General features: G+C 41.1%; 1 protein-coding gene and 1 long non-coding RNA gene across 2 annotated transcripts in view; one reads left to right on the top strand and one right to left on the bottom strand.

The window, feature by feature from the left end:
- The window catches only part of LOC311623209, a 122,975-nt gene that overhangs the window by 8,184 nt on the left and 88,253 nt on the right, over positions 1 to 26,538 (top strand). Inside the window, exon 2 of the long non-coding RNA XR_014795124.1 lies at positions 21,193 to 21,317. This is a non-coding gene — a long non-coding RNA (uncharacterized lncRNA). The remainder of the gene's footprint in view (positions 1 to 21,192; positions 21,318 to 26,538) is intronic.
- Positions 1,376 to 17,178, bottom strand: HSPA9 (heat shock protein family A (Hsp70) member 9). The gene is made up of 17 exons (XM_084884231.1): positions 16,981 to 17,178; positions 15,900 to 15,958; positions 15,577 to 15,664; positions 14,516 to 14,697; positions 13,260 to 13,384; positions 12,653 to 12,726; positions 12,467 to 12,573; positions 11,789 to 11,951; positions 11,304 to 11,396; positions 7,487 to 7,696; positions 5,691 to 5,918; positions 4,879 to 4,983; positions 3,660 to 3,777; positions 3,146 to 3,240; positions 2,763 to 2,855; positions 2,432 to 2,572; positions 1,376 to 2,107 (listed from the first exon to the last, which is right to left on the bottom strand). The coding sequence occupies exons 1-17, from the start codon at positions 17,059 to 17,061 to the stop codon at positions 2,030 to 2,032; spliced, it is 2,040 nt and encodes a 679-aa protein (XP_084740357.1). The 5' UTR covers positions 17,062 to 17,178; the 3' UTR covers positions 1,376 to 2,029.

Here is a 26,538-nt window from a genome sequence, read left to right as displayed (position 1 = left end):
AAGGGAAACTATCTGAATAAAATCTTTTGGCCTTACAAGGCTGTTTCCACTAGTGTTTTTTTGGTTTGTATCAGGAACACTGCTGTATGTTCACTACACATGGGAAAGCTTGAGACAGTAGTGGGTATCTAGCCAGGCAGCTCTCCCTCCTTCCTAGTAGAACCTATATTGTTTTAGGGGATGTTTGGTTGCTCTCCCTGATACCAAGGATGAATCTTGAATCATAGAAGACAGTAATTCTTAATTGGAGTGCTTTTGGAATCTTCCAAAGGCTGTTAACAATGATTAGGAGATTCTAGGGGTGTTTAGTGGATAAGGGCCAACCACAGATACTAAACATCTCTATATAAAACCCTAATATGCAAGTAGACCAGACTGAAAAAACCAAACTGGTTGCTATGATGTGCACTGACCACCAGGGCCATGTGTGCAACATGGTGGGCATCTACCACAGTGGGGATTTGCTGGATGGGGGTGCAGAGGATGGACAGAGACCTTACCCCTATGCCCACTGCAGCCTCGTGGCCCAAAGTCCCTTTTAAGGTGCACAAAATATTGCACAGCCCACAAGGTCCCCACCAAGTGTCCATCTGGCTGAGAACTTGAACCTAGAATTTATTTTTTATGAGAATCTCAAGAAAGTATTTACATGGCTGTTAATGACCAATTTTTCAGGAATGTAATTATCATGTAAACAATGTCCTTAAGATTTTAGAGGAGGAAGAGAGAAATATCAATTTGCTGTTCCACTTATTCATGCATTCATTGGTTACTTCTTGTATAGACCCCAACTGTAATTCAAACCCACAATCTTGGCTTACTACAATAGAAAGACACCTTAACCAAATGAGCCTACCCAGCCAGATCCTCACTGTATGAGTTTTAAAGTATATATGAGTTTCATTTCTAAATATCAGCACAAAATAAAAGGCATTACCTCTGGTGTGATCTAAGCCCCATGTTAAGAATCCTGTAAGCGTGGCATATGATAGTCTTACTTTGGAAGATTTTTAGGGAAAATTCCTAATACTTAATGAAATACAAGAAAGATGCAATCTCCTTTCTGTTTCTGAAGTTGTCATCACCTGATAATTAGAACTATATCAGGATTTAGGATAAGACTAGCCATGTGCTGAGAGTGAAAAGTAAATATGGTAATTACCAGGACCTAATATTACTGAGCCATTCTTGTAATTTAGGATTTACTACTAGATTTATATACAGCTACTTAGAACTGAAAGCAGTCTGAAAATAGCCTGTTTTTGTGCTAGAAATCTAGACTTTTAACATTCCAAATAAAAGGTGGGGTTATAAGAAATCAACAAAAAACCTCAGACCCAAACTTGTACTTAGCCTCACCCTCACAAACAAGAGATCAAGATGCTTTTCATATTTATTTTTTTTAAAAATTCAGAATGGATCAAAAAGAATAATCCAGGATACAGGTGCCAAAGGCCAGAAGGTAGCTATAAAAGTATGCCATAGGAAAATCAGGGCGCCTTATTACCTTGTTTTAAAAGCTGTACCTAACATAAATAGCTTAGCTTCCCCTGCTCTATTCTTAATGCGGCACAGCAGGCTTGTCTTGCAAGGCCTCAGTTGAAGGATCCCATGTATACACACACAGGCTGGTATGGCAGCACTTAAGTATTTTATATCCCCAGTTGATTTTATTCCAGGTCTGACTACCTTCATTGTTGTGTGTGGGATGATTTCACCCCTTGGAAACACAGGTATTTCAGCACAAAACAATATTAAGTCTTTACAATCAAATCATCATCTTCCCTTTTTCGTGCAGCTGAAAAATGATAGGTTAGGGACAGACAGAACATTGTGAGCTTTGTTACTGTTGGAATTATCACTCATTAAATGATCATTAGCTAAGTCACTAAATTTACATATTAAGGAAATTATATATAGAATACTGCAAAAACACAGTAAAAGACTGAAGTCTGCCCATTTCTGCTCAGGTAGTCTCTTCACTCCCAAGCGTCATATGTTGTCCTTTTGGCTCCAAAGTTTTCTGTTATTACTGTTTCTCCTCTTTTTGATCTTCCTTTTGTTCCCCAGCACTAGAACTTCCAGAGCCTTCTCGCTCAGAAGCCATCTGTTAAAAAAAAAAAAAATTTGATAGTCACTCATTTAATGTTAAGGCTGGTAGCTTGCTCTCTGGAGCCATATCCCACCTATTCCATCCCCCCTCTCCCTTCCTGTACACTACTGGTGGTTTCTGTGACTCCTTCCCTTTGACCTTCAAAACAAATCAAGAAGGAAGGATACTTCATAGAAGGAAGGATAGTCTTTATACAACACTCCCGTTCTATAAAATGGCTATGTAGGGAGCCACCAGTGAGTCATCAAGAGCAGTTTTATCAAGATCAGATGAGAAGGAAAATAAATCATTGAGCAAAACACCCTTCAGTCCTTGTACCTTTTTGTATGCCATTTCAAAGAGCTTCAATGACGCTTGCTGAAGGGAAGATGCTGCCTGCCTTATGTTTTCTCCAGTTTCACTATCTTTTCGAGCCAGGAGCTCTCTCATTTTGGAAATCTCCTCTTTTAGTTTGTTGCACTTAAAAAGAAAATAAAACAAAGCTCTCAGTTTTCCAGGTTTTCTTATCCTATTACAATTACACGAAGCAGTAATATTCAGAAACATTTTTTAAAAACTAAATTCCCATCAAGACCCACACAATCTTTATTGACACCAGTGACAAGGCCTACCTACTTCTTGAACTATTGTATTATAAAAGAGGGCTCACCTCATCAGCAGGCAATTGGTCCTTGAATTCCTCCATCTTGCTTTCTGTATCATGGATGATTCCTTCAGCCATATTAACTGCTTCAACTCGTTCCTAAGAGACATTAGAAAATGAAGACTTCCCAACTGGTTGGCTGAAAGTCCTCACTGAGAAAGACAATGTGCTGAATGCTACATACAGTTAAAAGTAAAAATAGTAAGGGGGAGAAATCACTCTGGTTGGTGTAATATGGGAAGACTTGGAATAAATAAAGGCATTCCAAATAAATTACAGCAAAGGGGGAAAGAGGATAAATTGAGGATAACAGAAGATATAAGATCAAAGATAAATGTCTAAACTCCCACTTTCATCTCCCAGCTGAAAAGACAGAAAATACCAATCACCTTCTTTCGCCTGTCTTCCTCAGCATACTTCTCTGCGTTTTTAACCATATTTTCAATATCATCTTTGCTTAGCCCACCAGAAGACTGGATCACAACTATAGTGGAAAGAAAACGTCTTGTTACTTCCCTGGCAAAATTATTTATCTCACCATCTATTTGTATTGAGGAGAACAATATGCCTGCTCAGAATAGCCAATCTTAATGTAAATATGAAGAGGAATACCCTATTGTCCTATGGCAGACAGAAGGAAACAAATATCTGACATACACAAAGACCAATATCCTGCCACTCTGGCAAAACTTTAAGCTTAGCAATCCAGAGGCTCGGTGCTTGCCTATTTTAGGGAATAAACACCCCAATAATGTGAATCTGATAACTGAGAAAACGGGTTAAAAGGAATCTTCTCCCGAGGCTAGAAAAAGATATGCACAACCTAGAGAGTCTAGTTCCCCCAGAAAGAAACTCCAGGGTCTCTTACCTCATCCATATAGTCTGATAAATAAGAACACTTACTCTGCTGCTCGCGTCCTGTACCCTTATCTTTGGCAGAAACATGTACAATCCCATTGGCATCAATGTCAAATGTAACTTCTATCTGAGGGACTCCTCGTGGGGCTGGGGGAATTCCAATCTAAAGTAAGTAAATACACAGATTAAGCTCTTCTCACAAAGAGGTATAGTGCTCTAGTTTCAAACCTATACAGTTTTCTGTGGAACAAGTCATTTGGTTCCTGGGAGGAACCAGCTATAGTTTCACTGAAATGTACAAAAACAAGTTTAGAAGTAAAGGTAGTACTTCCTTTACTTCCTAAAATGGGGCTTATGCCAGTAAAGACTGGTTGTAGCTAGTGATCATTATTATGTATTTGGGGACACAATGAATAATAGCAGCAAACCTCATTACTGTTCATCTCACCAAGAACCAGTAAGCAACACTAATTAGAAGCCAATAATATCAAATGTCTCTTAAATTGGTAATTAAAAATATCTCCTAATTAGCACTGTCTATGAACACTTCACTCTCACATCTTCTCTATCTATACATATAAAAGCCTGAATGAACAAATGCTGTCATGTGCTCTGAACACCAGGGGACAGATGCTGGTGGTCAGTGCGCTCCTACAGTGGGAGAGCCACTCAGCTGACTAATGGCTGCCAAACACTGGGCTCATGGCTGGCAAGGGAAGGGACTGAAACCGGCAGTCTGACATCCTCCAAGGGGTCCCAGATTGCGAGAGGGTGCAGGCCAGGCCAAGGGACCCCACCAGTGCACCAGGCCTCTAGTCTATATAAAAAAGCCTAAGGGACTGTTATGGCGGAACAACTGTTTGCTCAGACAGAAGCTGGGCTCAGGGCTGGTGAGCACAGCAGCAGGAGCCTCTCCCACTTCTGCGGCAGTGCTAAGGAGAGGCAAGCAGGGTGGTAAGGAGCAAGGGGTACTAAACTGCGAGAGAGTGCAGGCTGGGCCTGAGGGGGACCCCCCCCAATCCAGTGCACAAATTTCGTGCACCAGGCCTCCATTATATATACAATATTTTTAAAGTTCCTAAGGCACAAGCAAGGCTTTCATGTAAAAACTGAAGGGCTCTTTAGTTGCAGAATTTGTATGTACACTATGTTAAGAAAATAGACTACCCGTGTTTCAGCAATTTATAGTAATATCAATAGGGGTTAAAATACAGTCTAACTGAACAATAAAAAAAGGAACATATTTAGGATTCCCAATACCCACCAAAGTAAACTGTCCAAGAAGTTTGTTGTCTCCAGCCATCTCTCTCTCACCCTGGCACACTTTAATCTCCACTTGAGTCTGACCATCAGCAGCTGTAGAAAACACCTAGGGAAAAAGAAACTTTCTGAGTTGGCTATCTAATGAAAACCACTCCCCTTATACAGAGGACAAGCCAAAGAAAGAAACTCACACTGTAATACTGAAAGAGTCCTAATGTACACTATTTTCAGAACAAAGGCTTAAGTCTTGCAGGGAACGGAAGTAGGATTAGCACACCATAAGGGCATGCAATAGCTATTGGTTCTCTAAGCAGCAAATGCACTGCAAAAAGATGCAGCATTGGCGCAGAAGGCTTTAAGAGAAGGTGCCAAAAAAACGAGATGTTGAAACACGCTCATCTGGGGAAATAGGTCAGAGATAGGACATGCATTTTATGCTCAGTAACAGGACGTCACCACATACTTTTCTTCAGAATGATGTGTTGACAATACATCATAGCACAAATATAGCAATAGCCAGTTTTTCATAAAAACATCAAAATTGGAAAAGTCAAGAGATCATTCTTAATCCAAAGACCCGAATCACCGTCCAAATAGCCCTGCCTGCCATAACAGGACAACCATCATTCACCCATAACAGAAGCTCATTGCACTGTCTTGGCCAGGCCATTTTTTTATTGCCTTTGATAATAGAAGAAGAGAGTTCAGTCCCAAATGATGAGGCTTCTTTTGGTAAGTTAGAGAGTGAAATTTTCCAGGAAAAGCTCACAAAAATGGCTGCAATCACATCCGTCACAGAACCGTGGCTCTTACCTGACTTTTCTTGGTTGGAATAGTGGTGTTCCTGTTAATAAGCTTGGTAAATACACCTCCCAGAGTCTCAATACCCAAAGAAAGGGGAGTGACATCCAGGAGCAGCACATCTGTGACATCACCAGCCAACACACCTCCCTGAATGGCAGCTCCCATGGCCACAGCCTCGTCAGGATTGACAGCTTTACTTGGGGCTCGGCCAAAGAGATCCTGCACAGTCTGCTGAACCTGAGCACAAAGAAAAAATAATCTGTCACCCACTACTCAAAGCAACTAACTGCCCAAGAAGGGGAGAGAGAGAACACATGTATCAAGACCGGAGCAAATTAAATTGTAGGATAAGTTGCTTAAGATCCAAGAATTTCACTCAAATTACTAGTATTTCATAGTTGAATGCTTATTAATGATCTGAGTACATCATGTAGGTAACACTCATATACTTTACTCACATGATATGTCACTCATAGCCCTTTAAATTTGGGAAGAATTTGTGTAAGTTTGTTATCTGGTTTCCCATACAATACATTGCATTAGAAATGGTGTAGCCCTGGCCGGGACCGGTTTGGCTCAGTGGATAGAGCGGCCTGCGGACTGAAAGGTCCCGGATTCGATTCCGGGCAAGGGCATGTACCTTGGTTGCGGGCACATCCCCAGTAGGGGGTGTGCAAGAGGCAGCTGATCGATGATTCTCCCTCATCGATGTTTCTAACTCTCTCTCTCTCTCTCTTCCTCTCTGTGAAAAATCAATAAAAAAAAAAAATATATATATATATAAAAAAGAAAGAAATGGTGTAGCCCTGGTTGGTATGGCTCAGTTGGATGGGCATTGTCTGGTGCACGGAAAAGTTACGGGTTTGATTCCCTGTAGAAGGCATGCAGGAGGCAGCTGATCTACATATTGACTACAAACTAAAAGGAAGCAGTGCAGAGGCCATACAATGACAACAGTGGTGCCAACATGGGATGTGCTCTTCCCTCTTTTTTAAATAATGCTAGGAAAAAGTGCTATTTAAATAGCATCTAGGATATTTGCTAACAATATAATCTAGGTCCAAAGCCTCTCATTTTCTCTGCAGATTTATTGTGTGCATATTTCCCTAGGCCCACATACTTGAAAATTTAAGAAAATATCAAGGCCCAAGATAATTCTATGGTAAGTCATAAAGAATTGCACCATCAACAGTTTCTGTGCTCAGTCATTAACTTTCTACACATCTGTCTTTTCAGAATGATGTGTTGATAAATAGAATGCATCATTGCACAAATCTTTGTTGAAGAGGTACAATTAAAAGCCTTGAACACTATGCTGTAAAGACACATGTCCGAAATTATTCCACAGAGGCCAGTTGGTGTCAAGGTTTTAATATATTTTTAGAGGAAAGGAGAGAAACATCAACCTGGGCATATGCTCTGCTTGGGAATCAAACCAGCAAACGTTCAGTGCACAAGATGATGCCCAAGCAACTGAACCATACCAGCCAGGGCAGTATCAAGGTTTTAAGCCATCTCTGACCTCATGTTCATTCCTAAAAATTCTTCAAGACTGAAGTTCAGAATCCTCTATGTCATCACCCCATGGACATTTTGCCCTTCCTAATCCTTTTTCTTATATCCTTGTATTTTAAAAAGAGGCTGAAAAGAACTCTTTAGTTAAAAGCACAAATTCATCCTTTCTGGATCATCATGGAATAAAGTCATAGTCATATCCTGACACATAAGCCATTTGTTTCCTCCCAAAAAACATATGCAGGTCCTCTCTGCTCGCCATGCTGAGAATTCCATGGATCCATCCATACCTTGGGCATTCTAGTCATGCCACCAACAAGAATCACTTCTCCTATGTCACTCTTGCTGACTTCTGCATCTTGCATGGCTTTTTGGCATGGTGCGATGGTCCTCCTGATTAGCTCAGCAACAATCCCCTCAAACTGAGCCCGGGTCAGCTTCATATTCAAATGCTTAGGTCCAGATGCATCCATTGTAAGATATGGCAAATTGATGTCAGTCTATAAAGGAAGGAGGGAGGATCAGTAGTGGTGAAGTTTCTTTATTCAATAAATACTGTAGGACAGGAAGACTTTGAAGTCTATAGCTATTCCTTTAAAGTAGGTGTGACCACAGTGGTCACACCTACTTTAAAGGAATAGCTACTAAACAACAGTGACTCTTTAAGAGTACAACTCTTATCTTTCCAAAGGTAAAAATACTTCAGAATTTTATTATTAAACAATGAAGACCAGAGGAGAGAAACAGGAAAAATCCCTGTTAAAGAGATAAGAAGTATTCTACCACTAAATATATAGGGTGGGGCAAAATTAGATTTATAATTGTGAGTACATGTAACAGTTCATTCCTATATTATTAATTACTGTATTTTCAAACAACTGAAGCATAGTTTTGTCCTACTCTGTACATTAAGAATCATACTACAGCCCAGCCAGTGTATCTCAGCTGAGCACAGACCTATGAACCAGGAGGTCACAGTTCGATTCCCAGACAAGGGTACACACCTGGGTTGCAGGCTCAATCCCTAATGTGGGGCATGCAGGATGTAATCAATGATGTCTCTCTCTCTCTCTCTCTCTCTCTCTCTCTCTCCCTTTCTCTCTGAAATCAATAAAAAAAAATATATATTTTTAAAGGAAAAAAGAACTACATTACTGTTTTTTCCACCAAGTTTAAAAATATTCCATGTACGGTAGTTAAAACACACACACATCCAAGATAGGCTCTGAACCAGATAGTGTGCCACCAAGCAGGGCTTTATTAGTTTCAGGAAGATGATTAGAAAGCTACAAACAGAGATGCTCTTTAACTACAAGGACTGCCATCATATCCACAGATAGCTGCTAACATGGCCACAGTCACAGGTATATAATGTCTAGTATTTAATAAACCCCAAATGCTATTAAGGTATGGATTAAGAATATTTAGGCCTGCCTAGCATGGCTCAGGGGTTGAGCATCGACCTATGGACCAGGAGGTCAAGGTTCAATTCCTAATCAGGGCATATGCCCGGGTTTCGGGCTAGATCTCCAGTAGCGGACGTGCAAGAGGCAGCCAATTATTGATTCTCTCATCATAGATGTTTCTCTCTCTCTTTCCTGATATAAAAAAAATGTATTTAAAAAAATAATATTTAGACCAAAAAAATGAACATGCTGAAACAGATGTCTTAGGGTTGGGCCCTCGGGAACAGAATTACCTTATGCCTCTCCTCTAACTTCACACCAAAGCAAGGCCCACAGAGATTAAAGATGGAGGGGAGCAAATCCTTAACCATTTCCTTGGGTAAAGAACTGGGACTATTAAATACTTAATATGAGAGTTAACACATCTTCTGTAGAAACAGTGTTACTGGATTTTGCCTTTAAAAACACCGTTGACAATTTACTTCTTTCTTTGCAAAATGTCAATAATACTAATTAACAACAGAACTGCATCATCCAAACCAATATGATTCAATAGAACTTTTTGTGACAACAACAATGTTGTTCAATTCAGCAGCCAATAGCCACTTATGGCTGAGCTCCTGAAATACAGCTAGCACTACTAAGGAACATAATTTAAAACTTGTATTTAATTTTAAATACCCTATTGTTTTAGTGTAGTTCTATATGCTTTCAGTTAATGACAACCTGAAAAATTCCAGGGCTCTCAACTCTATAAAACCAGTTCATCACAGTTTTATCCTTCATTTTATCCAAGTATCTTTCAATATCAGTCCTCTCTCACCACCTGGTGTGCTACAATAACCTCCCAGTAATTTCCCACATCCACTCAGGTTGCCTTCTACAACAGAACACTTCCCCACTGAAAATAAAACTGCTCTACCTTGGCCAAAGTGCTTTTCATAAACCCAAATCTGACCATGTTATTGCCCCCACACAAAGGTTTTAGTGGTTTATACTCACTCAGAACAGATACCAAAACACACAAATCTATAAAGGAGCTCTAGCCCCTTGTCCCATGCTCCCACGCACATCTGAATTTCAGCCACACTGACCCCTTCTTAGCACTTCATACTTGATTAACTCAGCATTTCCTAATTAACTTTCAGACGTTTCCTTGCTATGTCCAACACCTCTGGTCAACTGTCAGGTTCCTCTATTATATCAATAAATCTAACTTTGCCTTTTTACTACATTAATAACTTACATTCAGAGTACTCATGTTGTTCTAAGCACATTACATGTATGTATGAATTTAGTAATCCTAGAAATTCTAAGGGAAAAGCAGCACTGTTATCTGTATTTTACAGAATAGAAATGTTAAGGCATTCACCCAAGGTCACACTGCTAAGTGATAAAATAGGACCCAAACCCCAACAGTCTACTTGTAGGGCCACTCTTAACCTTTACATTATGTTACTTCTGGCTTGACATTTTATATTCTAAATAATGTCCACCTCCCACACTACACTAAACTATATGAACAAGGGTAGCGTTTCTCAGAATTGATTCTAGAGGTTTACAATCACACATGCACAAACATTAATGTACAAGGATGCTCAATATTCCTTGCTATAATGACAAAATGCTGAGAAAAAAAAAATAACCCTAATGCCTATCAATAGGATATAGCAGGTCTTTGAATAACAAAACATTGATGAGATGCCATTGGAATTTATCAAATAGCCTATGAAAAACTGGTTTCCTTATACAACATTTTGCTTAAAATTCCTAGGACCTATTGATGACACCAAGTGAGGACTTACTGTGCAGCCATATAAAAACCAACCAACTTTTGCCTCCAAAAAGTCAGAACCCTGGGAAGAATAATAAGCTATTCTTTGGCACTACTGCAATATTTCAACCCTAACCCACCATGTTGCAAAGTTCTGCCACTCTGTGTGATAGTAGGAAACAAAGCAACATTATCACCCTGGGTCCCTTTGTACAACTTTGTCATTGCTCATAGCTACTTTACAAAAAAAAAAAAAAAAAAAAAAAAAAAATCCAGGTTTGACTTGATAAATACTTCTTCTCCTCTTCCCAGTGGTAATCAAACTAAAGTAGTCACAGGCTCTGTTTCTCTGCCACCTAAGAATCTGATAGTAAATCTCTTGCCTTCCACCTTGTTTGTCTCTGACCCAGATCTACCATACTTTCTACAATTCTATTCTTGGTTATTAAAGCAAAGTGAAGCTTCATCTCTCTGAAATGAAGCAGGATTGGCTGACACCTTACATGCTGAGCAAGTCTGATACCCAGGGGGAAAAACTTGCTCGGATGTATAAACGCCAGCCTTCATAGCTCACTTTCTAGATCGGTAAATCAAATTAAAGGAGAAACTACTAGAGACCAACACAAAGGTATATTGAGTTAAGTGAAGATAGTAGTGCTGAGAGTCTCCTGGTGTTTACAGGTTAGCAATTAATAGTTTTTCACACTGCTAGTCTAGATTTTAGCTCTAATACACATAACCTCTGATTTGGACAGTTAACAAATTTAGGTCATCCATTAAAACACATACACACAACTCCGGGTTCCTATGCTCATGGAAAGGTTTTTACCACCAATCAGAAAACAGTAAGACAAATAAAATATGCTATTCAAGAAAGCTCAGGCTTAAAAGATCCATCAAGACTGCTGGGATTTGTCCTTATCTCACCTGCACAGATGAGGAGAGTTCACACTTAGCCTTCTCAGCAGCTTCCCGAACTCTTTGAAGTGCCATGTTATCTTTGGTCAAATCAACTCCCGTCTACAAAGTTAAGACAAAAACACTAGTATTAGTGAGGTAATAAATACTCTTAAATTGCAGTGATATGCTGTTAACAACACAAAACAAAGCTATAACTTTATAAACAAGCATACATTACTTCCTTTCTTTAAAAATCTGTAGGGAAAAGAAAAGTTATTCTAAAAGGGCTATCTATGCCTGGAATCAGAAGACAGAACTGATTTGTTTTTTTTAACTGTAGAAGTCTATTTCAAAAAAAGGAGTTCCCAGAATTCCTTTTTTAATATTGTACAAAGAGTGCCATAACCTTCAAACTGAAATACAAATATTTCAGTGTTCTACTCTGAGCAGCTATCTGAATATGGAAATTTTCACATCCTGATGTTTACAGATTAACCACACCAATAACTAACCTCTCTTTTAAACTCCTTCACAATGTGTTGTAGCAAGGCCTGGTCAAAGTCTTCACCACCTAAGAAAGTGTCTCCATTGGTGGACTTAACCTCAAATACTCCTTTCTGGATTTCCAGGACAGAAATATCAAAAGTCCCACCACCTAAATCATATACAGCAATGCTAGGAAAAAAAATAAAGGAAGGCCTTAAGTAACAAAAGTAATGAAATATTTGTACATGCTACAAGGACAAACCCTGAAAACCTATCTGACCAGCACATGGTAGAACCTATGCCAATATACATTTCAATAATCAAATAAATATTAAAGTTGTCTATTTTCCTCAAAGAATAATTATTATGAAATTTGATAACTGTGTGACATTTGTATTAACATATGGCTGTAACATGTAAAGTATACATACAGTTGAAATTAATAAATTTATTTAAAAGCAAAACCACTCTTTTGGAGGGGAGGGAATGACCCTATTAGACCAGTACTTAGGGGAAAATAGTAAATAATAATAATAATAATAATAATAATAATAAAGTCTTGAAATGAATGAAAAACACATTACAGAGCCTTGTATATTCTCAAGGTATACTCAAGGTAGTATATTTTAGTCTAAATATAAGAAACACTAAGAAATCAAGACTTGGGATAAGTCTTGGTGGAGTTTATTATTATACAGACTTACACTTTATCTTCTGACTTGTCTAGACCATAGGCCAGAGCAGCAGCTGTGGGTTCGTTAATTACCCGAAGCACATTCAGTCCAGCTATCTGACCAGCGTCCTTAGTGGCCTAAAAAAGTAAAAAGCATTTTCCAGCCTTGTGTCAGCAATACCACTAATTTCCTAGATAAAAATGCTAATTTACTCACCTGTCTTTGAGAGTCATTGAAATAAGCTGGGACTGTGATCACAGCATTTTTTGCTGTATGCCCCAGGTAATTTTCTGAAAAAGAATCAAGGAATGAATCCAATCATGAGATTGTCAGATGACATAAGTAACAAAATTACTAATGTAACCTAACAACCTATACCATCTTTTTGAAGCCAAAAACAGCACTCATCAGTTTTTCAGCATGCTAGAACCTAACATGTAGAGAACTTGTAGGAAAACACTCCATCTGAAAATAAAATTAAAAACCAAGACCTCACCTCTAACACTTCAGTGAAACTTCAACAACTAGAATGACTTAAAATAATTACTAGTTTCTTCAAATGGGAAGCCCTAAAGTTTTGCCTAACAGACAAAAGCTTGTTGTATGATCCTTGGCTTTCAAAATACTACTTCCCTACAGGAAAAAAGAAGAAAGCCACATTTTTTGGAAGATGTATTAAATCTGCAGGGAATAGTATGAAAAAGGTTTTCTATATAAAAGCAATCAGACTCACCCATGGACAGTGGGGTATAAAAACTAGTGATTTCAGATAAATCACCCACTTTTTGATACTTTCCCAGATGTGAAGAACTAAACATCTTACCTGCAGTCTCTTTCATCTTCATCAACACAAATGCTCCAATCTGACTCGGAGAATAGAGTTTTCCATGAGCTTCAACCCAGGCATCACCATTGGAGGCACGGACAATTTTAAAGGGAACATTTTTACTGCAAGACACAATAAAAAACATGGCAGTGCAATTTACCATGAATTACCTCCCATCCCCAGAAATCCATGGTCAATGAGAACTTCAGAAATTTAGTAAAAGCCTTTAGAAAGTATACATTAACATATCAAAACACCCTATGAAACCCAAACATTCTCTACTTCCCACCAAACAAAATACTTATGCAGCTGCTTTGGAAAATGATTATAGTAGTTATCACTTATAGGACCCAGAAATTCCATTACTAAGTATCTAGCCAAGAGAAATGAAAACATGTGTTCACACAAAGATCTGTGGCAGCATTATTTGTAATACCGGTAGCTAAAAAGTGGCCTGGCTTGTGTGGCTCATGGTTGAGCATCGACCCATAAACCAAGAGGTCACCACTGGTTGGATTACTGGTCAGGGCACATGCCCAGGTTGCAGACTCAATCCCCAGTCGTGTAAGAGGCAGTAGATCGATAATCTCTTTTTAAAAAAATATATTTTATTGATTTTTTACAGAGAGGAAAGGGAGAGAGATAGAGAGCTAGAAACATCGATGAGAGAGAAACATCGACCAGCTGCCTCCTGCACACCCCCTATTGGGGATGTGTCCACAACCAATGTACATGGCCCTTGACAGGAATCGAACCTGGGACCTTTCAGTCCGCAGACCGACGCTCTATTCACTGAGCCAAACTGGTTTCGGCGATGACCTCTTTTTTTTAAATTAAGAGAAAAAAAAAGGGGGAAAACAAACTTAATGTCCATTCACATAAGTGGCTAAATAAAATGTATATATCCAGACAATGGGATATTATCTGGCCATGTAAAGTAATGAAGTATTGATACATGCCACAACACAAACCTTGAAAACATATCTGATCAGCACATTCTACTCTCTGCCTTATGAATTTAACACCAATTTACATGGCCCAGGAATGACTAGCCAAATCTTCACGTACCACATCTACACACAGCAAAGACCTAATCTGTGGAGGCAAAAGTGAATTTTGTGAAGGAGATATCCTTTTGGCAGGTGCGGGCTTGCCCCCAGGGACACATGAAATTATGAATATGCTCAAGGGAACCTGCTAAAAGGTCCTTTTGTGTGGCCTTCGCAAATAACTATACTTTTGAAATTACTCACATGTCTTTCTGGACTTCAGAGTCATCATATCGCCGGCCAATAAGACGCTTGGTAGCATAGAATGTGTTGTTTGGGTTGGTGACAGCCTGTCGCTTGGCAGGCATGCCAACAAGTCGCTCACCATCTGCTGTAAAGGCTACAACTGAAGGGGTGGTTCTGGCACCTTCAGCATTCTCCAGCACCTAAAACGCCAAAAGCAAGACAAAGAATGAGGTTCCAATGACCACACTATCTTTTATTAATCATTTAAGACAAAACAGATGTCAACTCACAACATAAATGCTCAAGAATAGTGGATGCTGATATGGTAAGTACTTTCTACTAGAGATAGTAGATGTTCAAAATATCTTTATTCCTTTATTTTGAAACAACAGAAAGAAAAACAAGACAAATATAAATCAGAACTTTCATAGTTCATAGTCAATGTAAGGACCAGGTGACTTTTCTTTCTAGAAGAATGAAATCCATTTCTCAATTTTTTGGGTAATGGCTAAAAAGTTTCAGGCATATAAAAATTGCCAAGAAACAATTCAAGAATCTCAGGTGCTCTAATATCAAGAACTGCCCTAACTGGTTTGGCTCAGTAGATAGAGCATGGGCCTGTGGACTCAATCAAGGGTCCCAGGTTCGATTCTGGTCCATGGCATGTAGCTTGGTTGTGGGCACATCCTCAGTAGAGAGTGTGCAAGAGGCAGCTGTTCAATGTTTCTCTCTCTCCAATGTTTCTCTCTATCCTCTCCCTGCCTCTCTGTAAAAAAACAAAAAACCAACAACAATAAAATATATTAAAAAAAATAAATATCAAGAACCTAGTGGTAATAAAAGTCATAAAGCCCTAACCCGTTTGGCTCAGTGGATAGAACGTCGGCCTGCGGACTGAAAGGTCCCAGGTTCGATTCCAGTCAAGGGCATGTACCTTGGTTTCGGGCACATCCCCAGTAGAACCATCCCAATGGTAATTTAGTAGTCCAAGAGGACACACCTAAATACTTGGAAGTCAAATCCATCCAATTATCAGCACCATGCAATAATTGTGACCCAGAGTTTCAAATCATGCTCACCTTTGCTTGTTTACCTTCCATAACCGCCACACAGGAATTGGTAGTACCCAAATCAATACCAACAACTGCTCCCTTGATTGCTTCTGATCTGTAAAACATTTAAAACAATGCTATAGCTATCATTTTAATAGTGATCTCTAAAATGGATACAAGAATACATAAGAAGATATTAAATACTGTGGGAATAGTGGTACATTACATAATCTGAAAATAAACATAGATGTATCATTTTTTTTCCTGAGCAGAATCATTAATCACAAAGTTAGAGACCACTGCTCTGGAGTTTAGAATTTATCTCTCAAAGGAAATTAAGTTACACTTACGCATAATCCCGCTTTGAAACAATTCTAAAAGTCTCATGACTAAGGCCATTCCAACCATCCTAAAAAAGAAAAAAACAAAAAGACAATTACATCATCCATTATTACATATGAAAACTTGAACTTGTTCCAATTATTCTTCTGAAAGTCTCAAACTCTCATTCTACTTAACTGAGAGGCTACCATATATAACATATAATGAAATGATGAAGTATTTCATGTAAGAGGCATTGTGGTATGTTTAATAAAGCCCTACATATACGTGAGTATTGCATGTATAAGTTTATCTAGAAGCATTTACCCTAACCCTACTTTAAAGAGATAGGATTAGAAATCTTGTAGAGTCAACCTAGAGAAAAATTCTTTTCTTCAGGCGTAGCCTCCAACCAGAATCAAAGAAAAGACCTTGGTTACAACCTAATTTTAGGCTACTTCCAAGCCTTTCTTTAACCCCAGCAAGACAATTCCAGATCCTCAACGATGTAGGCTTTTGATCGCAGGTGGCAACAAGCACCATGGCTTTCCCCCAATTTGTTTACATTTTTTGAAATAACAGAGGACAATCTTAACCCCAAAATTTGGGGGAACCAACTACACAAACATTCCTAAACAAAGGAGCGGAAACTTGATTCTGGATTTATTAAGGTGTGCTCTTGCTTTATTTCATCTCTGCAACGGGGTCCTTGCACACACTGTGTCTTACAGAAGAGAACAGTCGTCTCCGACTCAAAGGTGAGACTACAAACCTGAAGAGCGGTTCCCTTCGAACTAGAATTGCATCCCTCGCCCACAAGCTCAAACCTGTTTAATCAGCCACAAAACGGATTGTCAAGACCACTACCTACTACTTCGTGAAATAAGGCTCCACGCTGGCAAGGGGTGTGACTCAGCAGGGCTCGGGACACGGAGATAAAACCCTGAAATGGGCCTTGAATCGGCAGCGCCGATTACAGAAGGCCCGTTACCTTGCTTTCCACCTGATCTCTCCCAGAGGATTCTGACCCCGAAGGGCGCGTGGCCTGCGGCTCCAAGGCCCAAGACCGGGAGCCGAGAGGCCCTCGGGGAAGGCCTGGCAGTTTCTTACCTGGTGGCGGGCGACCGTGGGGCCCCGGGAGGCTGCAGCGCCGACGAGACGGGATGCCGCAGCTCGGCTGGCGCTTATCATGGCGGCTGAGCAGTGAGGGTAGGAGGCAGCGAACAGTCACTCGGACAGCCGGGATCTGCGCTGTGCTGCGCGGCGGTGGAAACGCTTCTGGAAACCTCCAACCACGTGGGATGGGGCGGGCGGGGGTTGGCCGCTGGAGCCTGGAGGCCCGCTCTTCCGCTGAGGCGCTGCCTGTAATGCCTGACCAGAGACTGCCTGACCGCCGCTGCCGGAGTAAGCGCGTACGGCCAATACGCTCCGCAGCATGATGGTTGGAAAAGTATGTCCTTCAGTTCTCGCTGTGGCGGGTTTGGGCTCAATGAGAGGCGAGGGGGTTGAGAGATATATGAAGGCAACAACTTTAGACAGCCCTGGTCCTCGGAGGCAGCAAAGACTCAAGGTCACACGGGATAAACTGCGAAACGATTACAGTCTCCTTGCGTCAGTTGCGTCAGAGGAGGGGCCTCTTGCGCCTGCGCAGCTGGCGCCCGGCTGAGCGCCTGGGGCGCATGTGCTCAGGGAGTGGCGGAAAACAGGGGTGGAGCGTAACTACAGCCCCCATTGGACGTCCCACCGAACGTAGCCGGAGGCGAGCCTGGGCGCGTGCACTCTCCTTGCGCGTGGACGTTATTGCTGCTCCGCGCAGAGCGAGGGCGCCATCTTGTCCAGGGTCTTTTTTAAGTGTAAACCTCAGGCTCGGAACCTTCCTTGCTCACTTTCTGGCTATCTATTGGTATATATATATATATAATATATATTTCAACCTTTATTTTTATTGTTGACACTATTCCACATGTTCCCAACTCCACCCAGCCCCCGCTCCTCCTTCCCTCTGGCCATCACATCACTGTTGTTTGCCTATGGGTTACGCATATTCGTTCTTTGGCTAATCTCATCTCCTTTAAAAGAGTCCCCCAGTGGTTCGGCAGTAACGTGAAATGCATATCCACACCCCGGGCTGGCCCTCACTGAGGTTACTCAGGGCCTCTCAAACCTTACGCTGGTTGCTAGGGGCAGACGTGGGTTCTGTGACAAAGGAAAAAATTTATTGATTCAACAAATATGTACGGATGTGACAGACACTAAATGTACAGTGAAAACAAAATGTGAATTCACTTATCACAACTTGAGTTTAATTCTGCAAATGAAGTAATTTGTCCTTAAAGTTTTAAAGTCCTATTTCAAAAGAGAAAAAGATACTCCACTATTAAGTGATCACTGTGTGAGGCGTAAAGGGAATGTCAGGGAAAGTTGGGGAAGAAGATAACTGGAATGTGCATTGTGAGGGGAATGGAAGTGAGAAACAACAACAAAAACACACACATTGGTTCTAGATTAAGGTGACCAGGCGTCGGCGGGACAGTCCCGCTTTTTAACAATTTGTCCCGCATCTTGGGGCGTTTTAAAAAAGTTCCGATTTTACCGAAACCGGTTTTGCTCAGTGGATAGAGCGTTGGTCTGCGGACTGAAAGGTCCCGGGTTCGATTCCGGGCAGGGGCATGTACCTTGGTTGCTGGCACATCCCCAGTAGGGAGTGTGCAAGAGGCAGCTGATTGATGATTCTCTGTCATTGATGTTTCTAACTCTCTATCCCTCTCTCTTCCTCTCTGTAAAAAATCAATAAAATATATTAAAAAAAAAAAAAAGTCCCGATTTTTAGGGAGAGTGGAAGAGAGAGGGAAGACAGAAACATGCATGTGAGAGAAATTCTGACACCAATTAGTTGCCTTCTGCAGGAGCCACTACCAGGGCAGGACCAGGGAGCCTGCAACCAAGTACATACTCTTGACTGGAATCCAGCCTGGGACCCTTTGGTCCGCAGGCTGATGCTCTATCTACTGAGTCAAATCTACTAGAGCAGGCAAGTCATTTTTAATACCTCAAGGATTGGCGAATGTTGGCAAAGGACCGACAAATTCATCCATCTTTAAATGTTTCTTTCCATTTAAGTATATTTTTTTCTTTCAAGCTCTATAGCAATTACAGAGAGATCTAGTTTATGGGTAGCAGACAGACATCATTTTTTAGAGTCATTTTTTAGAGTCCTAATAGCTTGCATGTATGAAAAATACACATTTGATTTAAAAAGGCCTCATTCTCCATTCACTTCAGCAAAAGAGGTCTAGCTGAAGGATAGTATTAAATTTAATGGTGCCATTAACTGGCCAAATCTCTCTATTGTTCGCTTTATAGTGGAGTCAGGCTATGTTGTAAAAGAAGCTTGAGGGATTTAGGTCAAATTTCACCCAAAAGGGTAATAATTCAAGGCACTGTGGATTGGTTTCCCATCTTCGGAGAGACAGATCCATTCCCAGTTGAGAGAGGCATCTTAGCTATCCTCTGGGCTGTCCTGGGCCATCGTCCTATGGTCTGACAATGTACCACAGTAGCACAGGTCCCTTTGCACCCTCAGAGGTAGACTTTAGACTTTGCTATACAGATTTCAAAGTTGCAAGCTAATGACCCCTGGTGGTCAGTGAGCATCGTAGCTACTGGTCGGCCAGTTGTTTGGTTATTCAGTTGACCCGTTGCTTAGGCTTTTGTATATATAGATATAAAAATAGAAAATAAAAACGGAAAAGATAAAAACAAATACATTTCAGTGTTTCCTTCCTGTACCTCAGTGTATCCTTCAGGCTTCTTGCACATTCCTTGCTACTGTTCTGTGTAGCTTAAATTACACCATCCCTATAGAGTTCCTTTATTGGGAAGAGTAAGAAAAGTGCCAAGGTATCTCAAGGATCAGTTCATAGGCCTTTGGTTTAAGTGTTAATTTCTTATTTTATTAAACTAGTGGTTGGGGTGGTGGTAGTGACTGTGTCAGTCTATATTACATGATGTGAAGCAAGCAATTTACTTGGAAGGAGCCCAGCAAACTTTTCAGAGGAAAGGGGGAATCTGTGAGCATGATAGCTGCCATGGGTCTTATGAACATCTGTCTTTCATCATAGAATTATGAACTGTTTCTGAGCATGGCAAAGTGCAAAGTCCACAGAGGCTGTGGATGAGGCTGTGTGTGCCCTCCACAGCTTTGCATGGGTTCCCAGAAGGAAGTCCACTCTGCCCCAGGCTGTTGTACCAGGATGTGTATGGCACAGGGAGAGTGGAATGCTGTTTAGAGAGCTCTGCAGAGGAGAGAGGGACAGGGTACTTCTTAGAATCAAGGCAATTATTAGCCATGTATATGTGTCTATTTCCTGATTGATAGGGATATTTGAAAATAATTTACTTATAATTTTACTAGAGGCCCGGTACATGGATACATGCACATTGAAAGGAAATTAATTAGAAGGTGGCCGGCGAGGTAGGGCCAGACACACCCTGGAGCCAACTTCCCACAGTCCCTCCTCTGCCAGCCGCATCTGGGGTGGCACTGGGGCTCAAAGGACGTCTGCAGAGTGAACAGGGGTCCCTCCAGCAGGTGGGGTCCTTCGGCCTGACCGATGGGGATTGGGCCAAAACCGGCAGTCCAGCATCCCCCGAGGGGTCTTGGAGTGCGAGAGGGCACTCTGCAAAGTTGCTGTTGCTCAGCAGCTCCTGCATTGAGCTTCTGTCCCCTGGTGGTCAGTGCACATCATTACTACCAGCCAGTTGGCCGACTGGTCACTTAGTCTTTTATATATATAGATTGTTTTTCTTTCTTTCTTTCTTTCTTTTTTTTTTTTTTTTAAATATATATTTTATTGATTTTTTTTTACAGAGAGGAAAGGAGAGGGATAGAGAGTTAGAAACATCAATGAGAGAGAATCACCGATCAGCTGCCTCTTGCACACCTCCCACTGGAGATGTGCCCGCAACCCAGGTAAATGCCCTTGACCGGAATCGAACCCAGGACCTCTCAGTCTGCAGGCTGACGCTCTATCCACTGAGCCAAATCGGTTTCGGCTATAGATTGTTTTTCACTAAGCTTTCTTTATACTATTGAAAATCTCTAGGCTGGAAACATTTCTTTCTGTCACTTTGCCTTTTTCTACTTGGCATATGTGCTTATGATTTTTGTGTTCTGCTTTTATGTTTAGCATTATTTTGTTTAAGGATATCTGCTTGTCAACCTGTTCCATATACTTGTAATTTTTAATGGCTGTCTATATAATCTCATTCTTTCTTGAGATTCATAAATTTATTCCACTGAATCTTCTATTTTTTTTGCAGGGTATGCGGAGATATTTGCTGCATTTCTAAAATATCTCTGAAAACAGGCTGCATTTTAGAATTGAAATCAGCATTTCCTTTTCTACTTTAAGAGTGCTACGCAGGAAGCCATTGGACACACCAAGGTATTGAATTATCTTTCCATGTCTTCGGATCTATGAGAAATCTCAGCAAGAGGTCTCAGACACCAAACTGGGTGTAGGGTGGGGGGAATTAAACTTGACAAGGTACTTGATATTTCTGAAGAGTTGCTTAAGTTCTATTACTTCCATGTTCAAAATGTAGACATAATTCGGTACTGTGATTAAAGCGACTTTCACCAATAGCCACTATAAGACATAGCGGTATGCAATAGCCAGTTTATCATTTGGGGTGTAACAATTAGCTAAAGCTATTTTTCTCCAAAGGGTCAGTTAGTTCTCTTGTTTTTCTCCACAACTTCAACTTTAGCAAGGAGCCATCATAAATTCTGTGACATAGCTGTCTCCTTATCTGTCCTGGGAGTTATAGGCTGCACATATAAAACAATTCATGTGCCTTTGCATAATGAATTGAGTTTTATAAATCATAAATCTTCACTTAACATGCAGGTGGTGCTGGGTGCCAGGTTTAGAAAAGCTGAGGTAGTTGCCAAGTTCATGAATGTCATAAATCATTCATGCTAAGGTAGTCCAGAATTCTGCTGTCTTCTGAGGCAGACCAATATCAAGGTTGGTAGTTAAACACAAAAATGTGAGTCTCAGTGATTGTTTTGCAAAATCGGATGCACTTGCCCTGGCCTGGTAGCTCCTTGATTAGAGTGTCACCCGGTTCACCAAGGATGGGTGGAAAACAAATTGATGTTTTTTTTCTCTCTCTCTCTTTCGCTTTTTCCCGTTCTTGCTCTCACTCTCTTGCTCTGTCTCTCTCTGTCTCTGTCTCTCTCTCTCTCTCTCTCTCTCTCTCTCTCTCTCTCTCTCTCTCATTAAGCATCTCCTTGGCCACTTCTATTAGGGTAACTTCACACAAATAAGCAAGCTGATTAGTCAGAAAGTTCCAACTCATACTCTGGGGATGGAGAAGCCCTTGGGGCTCCATGGTACTTCACTTGCTTCCTTACAGCAGCCTCCTGTGACCCATGCCAAGCCCTGTCTGTCCTCCATTCGTGTGGGTCCAGTGACAGGAAACAGGCAGAGAGAATTCAGTATCATCTGGGTAATTGGACTGAGGCCTTTAGGTTCCTTCAGTCCTATAGTTTTCACTTGCTTTATTCTTAATCAGCATTAAAAAAAAACCAAAACACCCACTTTCTGCTGATCCCTTTAGCCTTCTCAGCTTGGCCTCTTTCCTGCTTTATAGGTAGATACACTCCAGCCATGAAGCCTTCTTTCAGTTCCTTGAATGTGTTGCTTCTGCCTTTCCATATGCCCTTTCTTCTCCCTGGATCACTGTACTCCCCACCAGTCATTTATCTAACCCCATTTCAGATCCCAGTTTTAATGTCACATGTTAGGCAAGCTTCTCTAAGCCCCAGACTAGATTATATTTTTAATATCTAAAATAGTCTTGCATACTATCTTCCATAGTATGTTGTGCATTTGTATTAGTTGAACTACTTTTTAGTAAAATTTTATTTAGTGTTTATCTTTCCAGCATTTTGAAAGCTCCACATGTGCAGGGACTCTGTCTATTCTGTTCAAAATTTTGTTCCTAGAACATAGTCCTATGCCTGACACCTAATAGCTGTTCAGTAAACATTCATTGATGGCTGGCTCTGCTTCCCCTCTCAATCATGCATTTCCCCTATTGTTCATTCATGTATTGATTTTCTCCTGGGGCACTTTTGTGGGGTCTTCAGAGATCTGTACTATCCTAAACACACACACATACACACTTGACCTGTACAAATAAACTTGCCTCTGTCAGCTGCTTTCTTCCTCAATAGCCCCTCATAATTCAACAGTCTGTTTTCAGTTTTTCCATGAGAAACAGGTCTTTGCTCACACAATCTCTGAGACTTTGGGCAGATTCTAGCATTGCAAATCAGCTGCTAGGCCATACAGTGATCCCTAAATTTCTTGGGCTGGAGTCAGAAACTAGTTCAGTCTGCCACTCTAACTTCAGGAGATCCCTTAAGCTCTCTTAGGGGTCCCCTTGTAGCCCTTCTTGTTAGGCTTGTGGTAAAATGCAGGTACCCCCCCCTCTTTTTGGAGGGGGTACTCACAGCACATCAATACTTCTAGCCCAATAAAGCCTTTCTAAAACCTTTCTCTTAATATCCATCAGCTTCTTTTAAAAAAAAAATATTTTATTGATTTTTTACAGCGAGGAAGGGAGAGGGATAGAGAGCTAGAAACATCGATGAGAGAGGAACATCGACCAGCTGCCTCCTGCACACCCCCCACTGGGGATGTACTCGCAACCAATGTACATGCCCTTGACTGGAATCGAACCTGGGATCTCTCAGTCCATAGGCCGACGCTCTATCCATTGAGCCAAACCAGTTTCGGCTCCACCAGCTTCTTTTACCCCTCAATATGGGGTGAAGGTCTTAGAGGTTTTGTTTGTTTGTTTTAAAATGTATTTTATTGATTTTTTACAGAGAGGAGGGGAGAAGGATAGTTAGAAACATCAATGAGAGAAAATATTGATCAGCTGCCTCCTGCATGCCCGCCCCCCCCACCCTCCCAGGGATGTGCCCACAACCAAGGTACATGCCCCCGCTGGAATCAAACCTGGGATCTTTCAGTCTGCGGGCCAATGCTCTATCCACTGAGCCAAATCAGTCAGGGCAGATTTTAGAGTTTTATAATGTTTTTTTAACTGATTTTTATGAAAAAAGTTTTGTTGTTGTTGTTATTGTTAATCTTCACGTGATGATATTTTCCCATTGATTTTTAGGGAAAGTGGGAGAGAGAGGAAAGAGAGAGAGAAACATTGATGTGAGAGAAACACATCAATTGGTTGTCTTCTGCAGGAGCTGGGGACGGGGAGGAGCCTGCAACCAAGATACATGCCCTTGACCGGAATTGAACCCGGGACCCTTTGGTTCAAAGGCTGACGCTCTATCCATTGAGCATAACTGACTAAGGCAGATTTCTATGAAAATTTACATATTTGTTGGCACCTCCCTTTGGTATGCCATTGATGCTACATAGTGGAGCCTGTTAGCTTCTAAATAGAGTAAGTAGTTACTATAGTTAAACACGTATCTTAGGAAACAAGTAATTTATTTCTGAGTAAGGGTAGATGTCATTTTCTCCATCTCTCTTCTGTTAGGAAGTTTACTTGTCTTCATCTATAAAGTGGAACCCCATCCTTTCTTTGCCTCAGTAAGATAGAGAAATAAGAAATTGTGAACATTAAATGACACTGAATGGACAACAGGCCCTGTGGAATAGTTAAATAATCTCCAGAGGAATTATTTATCATAAAGAAGGGAAGTAGAGATGAAGGGCTTAATGGAAAGAAGAAAAGAAAATGCCCAGGTCATCAGTATTTTTCTAAACCTCTTCCTAACCCCTTCTACCCCTGCTCTGGTTTGGAACTGTTTTCTTGTTACTAGTATGTTCAGGTCCCTATTATAGCACTAAAGCAATGCTTGTTCAGAGCAGAGCCAGCTCCTATTAAACAGGTAATCCTTGGTTCTGTGTTTTCTAGGTGTATTCGTGTCTGTGTCTGTGGGTTTAAGGTAGGAGAGGGTAAATATCATCATTTTTGACAAAATGGCAGAATATCTACTCTATCGTGATGAAAAACATGTTGGTCTCCTGGTTCACAGAGCCTGCCTTGTAAGGAATTCAAAGGCTGCACTCCGGAGCTGCTGTCAAGCCAGCAGATGGAGTAGCAGTCCTTCTGTGGGTGCCTCTGGGCCCACCTGGGCTGGTGTGCTGGATGACGGCTTGGCCCAGCCTGTGGCCAGAGGGGACAAGGAAATGAATACAAATCATTGCACCTTGTTGCCAGAACTGTTGTCCTGTCTGTAGAGAAGTTTGGTAAAATGTGATCCTGAGAAAGTCATTTTCATGTGCCTTTCTGTAATTGCTGTAGAAGCAATTAGAAGGAATGAGTGCTTGTATGTCTGAGATAACTGTGGAGCATAAGAGAAGGGAAGGTATAGAGATGACAGAATCAAGTTCTGAGTAGTGGGGGAATATGGCACCATCCATCCCCTCACCCCTGAAAAACCTTGGGGAAGACACAGGAATACAACCAGTGGCTCTTAATGGGAAAGGGCAATTTTAAGAGGAAAGTGGACAATGAAGCCTAATTACCATCTGCCTAACTTACTTCTGTCTAAATTCCAGGCACTGGGGTCTTTGTTACTAATATCTGTAGATTGCATAAGAGCTTTACTTTGGCCCTGGCTGGTTTTGCTCAGTGGATACAGCGTCGGCCTGCGGACTCAAGGGTCCCAGGTTCGATTCTGGCCAAGAGCATGTACCTCGGTTTCGGGAACATCCCCAGTGGGGAGTGTGCAAGATGCAGCTGATCGATGTTTCTCTCTCATTGATGTTTCTAACTATCCCTCTCCCTTCCTCTCTGTAAAAAGTCAATTAAAAAAATATATATATATATGTATAAAAGAACTTTACTTTGGGGCCAGTAGTAGAATTTAAGCTTCCCTGAGATTACTTCTTTCTATTTTCTAAGAAGTAGCTGGATATATGGCAGTTCTTAATAAAAAATGGAGGTATGAATGGCGCTCCCACTGAGAACTCTCTTGTACCTCTCTCAGGCCTACAGGCATTCTGTGAAGTGGAGAGTCCTTCCCACTTTATCCTATAAGAATGTAAAGGGGCTTCACAATAGAGGATGGGCCCTGGCTGGTGTTACTCAGTTGGTTGGGCATTGTCCTATGCACTGCAAGGTTGCTGGTTTGATTCTAGGTCAGGACACATGTCCCAGTTATGGGCTTGATCTCTAGTAGGGGATGTGCAAGAGGCAGCTGGTCAGATATCTCTCTCTCTCTCTCTCTCTCTCTCTCTCTCTCTCTCATCTCTCTCTTTCTCTCTCCTTTCCTATCCCTTTCTAGCTCTCTAAAAATCAATGAAAATGTAAAAAATTAATAAGAAAGATGGGAAGTGAATGGATTACTACTTTGAGGGCAGGGCCTATGACTCTCCTTCCCCTCCCAAGCCTCCTCTGGCTTCCTTTATCTAAATAACCTAAATTCAGAGTAGGGGTGGATTGGGGGACTCAGCAGGATAGCTTCTATAACCCAAGGCCTAACCACTGCAGACTGCCCAGGAAGCCAGAAAGAAGGTGGCTTCCTAGCTGGTCCTTTGCTCCTAAAGTGAAAGGAGTAAGGGGTTTTTGAATTCTTAGCTATAAAGCAGGCAGCACAGTCTGTTCTTCATCGGGAAT

This window comes from Pipistrellus hanaki (assembly GCF_964339955.1).
Source record: "Pipistrellus hanaki genome assembly, chromosome: 5".
NCBI classification, from domain to species: Eukaryota; Metazoa; Chordata; class Mammalia; order Chiroptera; family Vespertilionidae; genus Pipistrellus; species Pipistrellus hanaki.
Note: the sequence above shows the minus strand (reverse complement) of the source record. Positions and strands in the feature narration are given on the sequence as shown.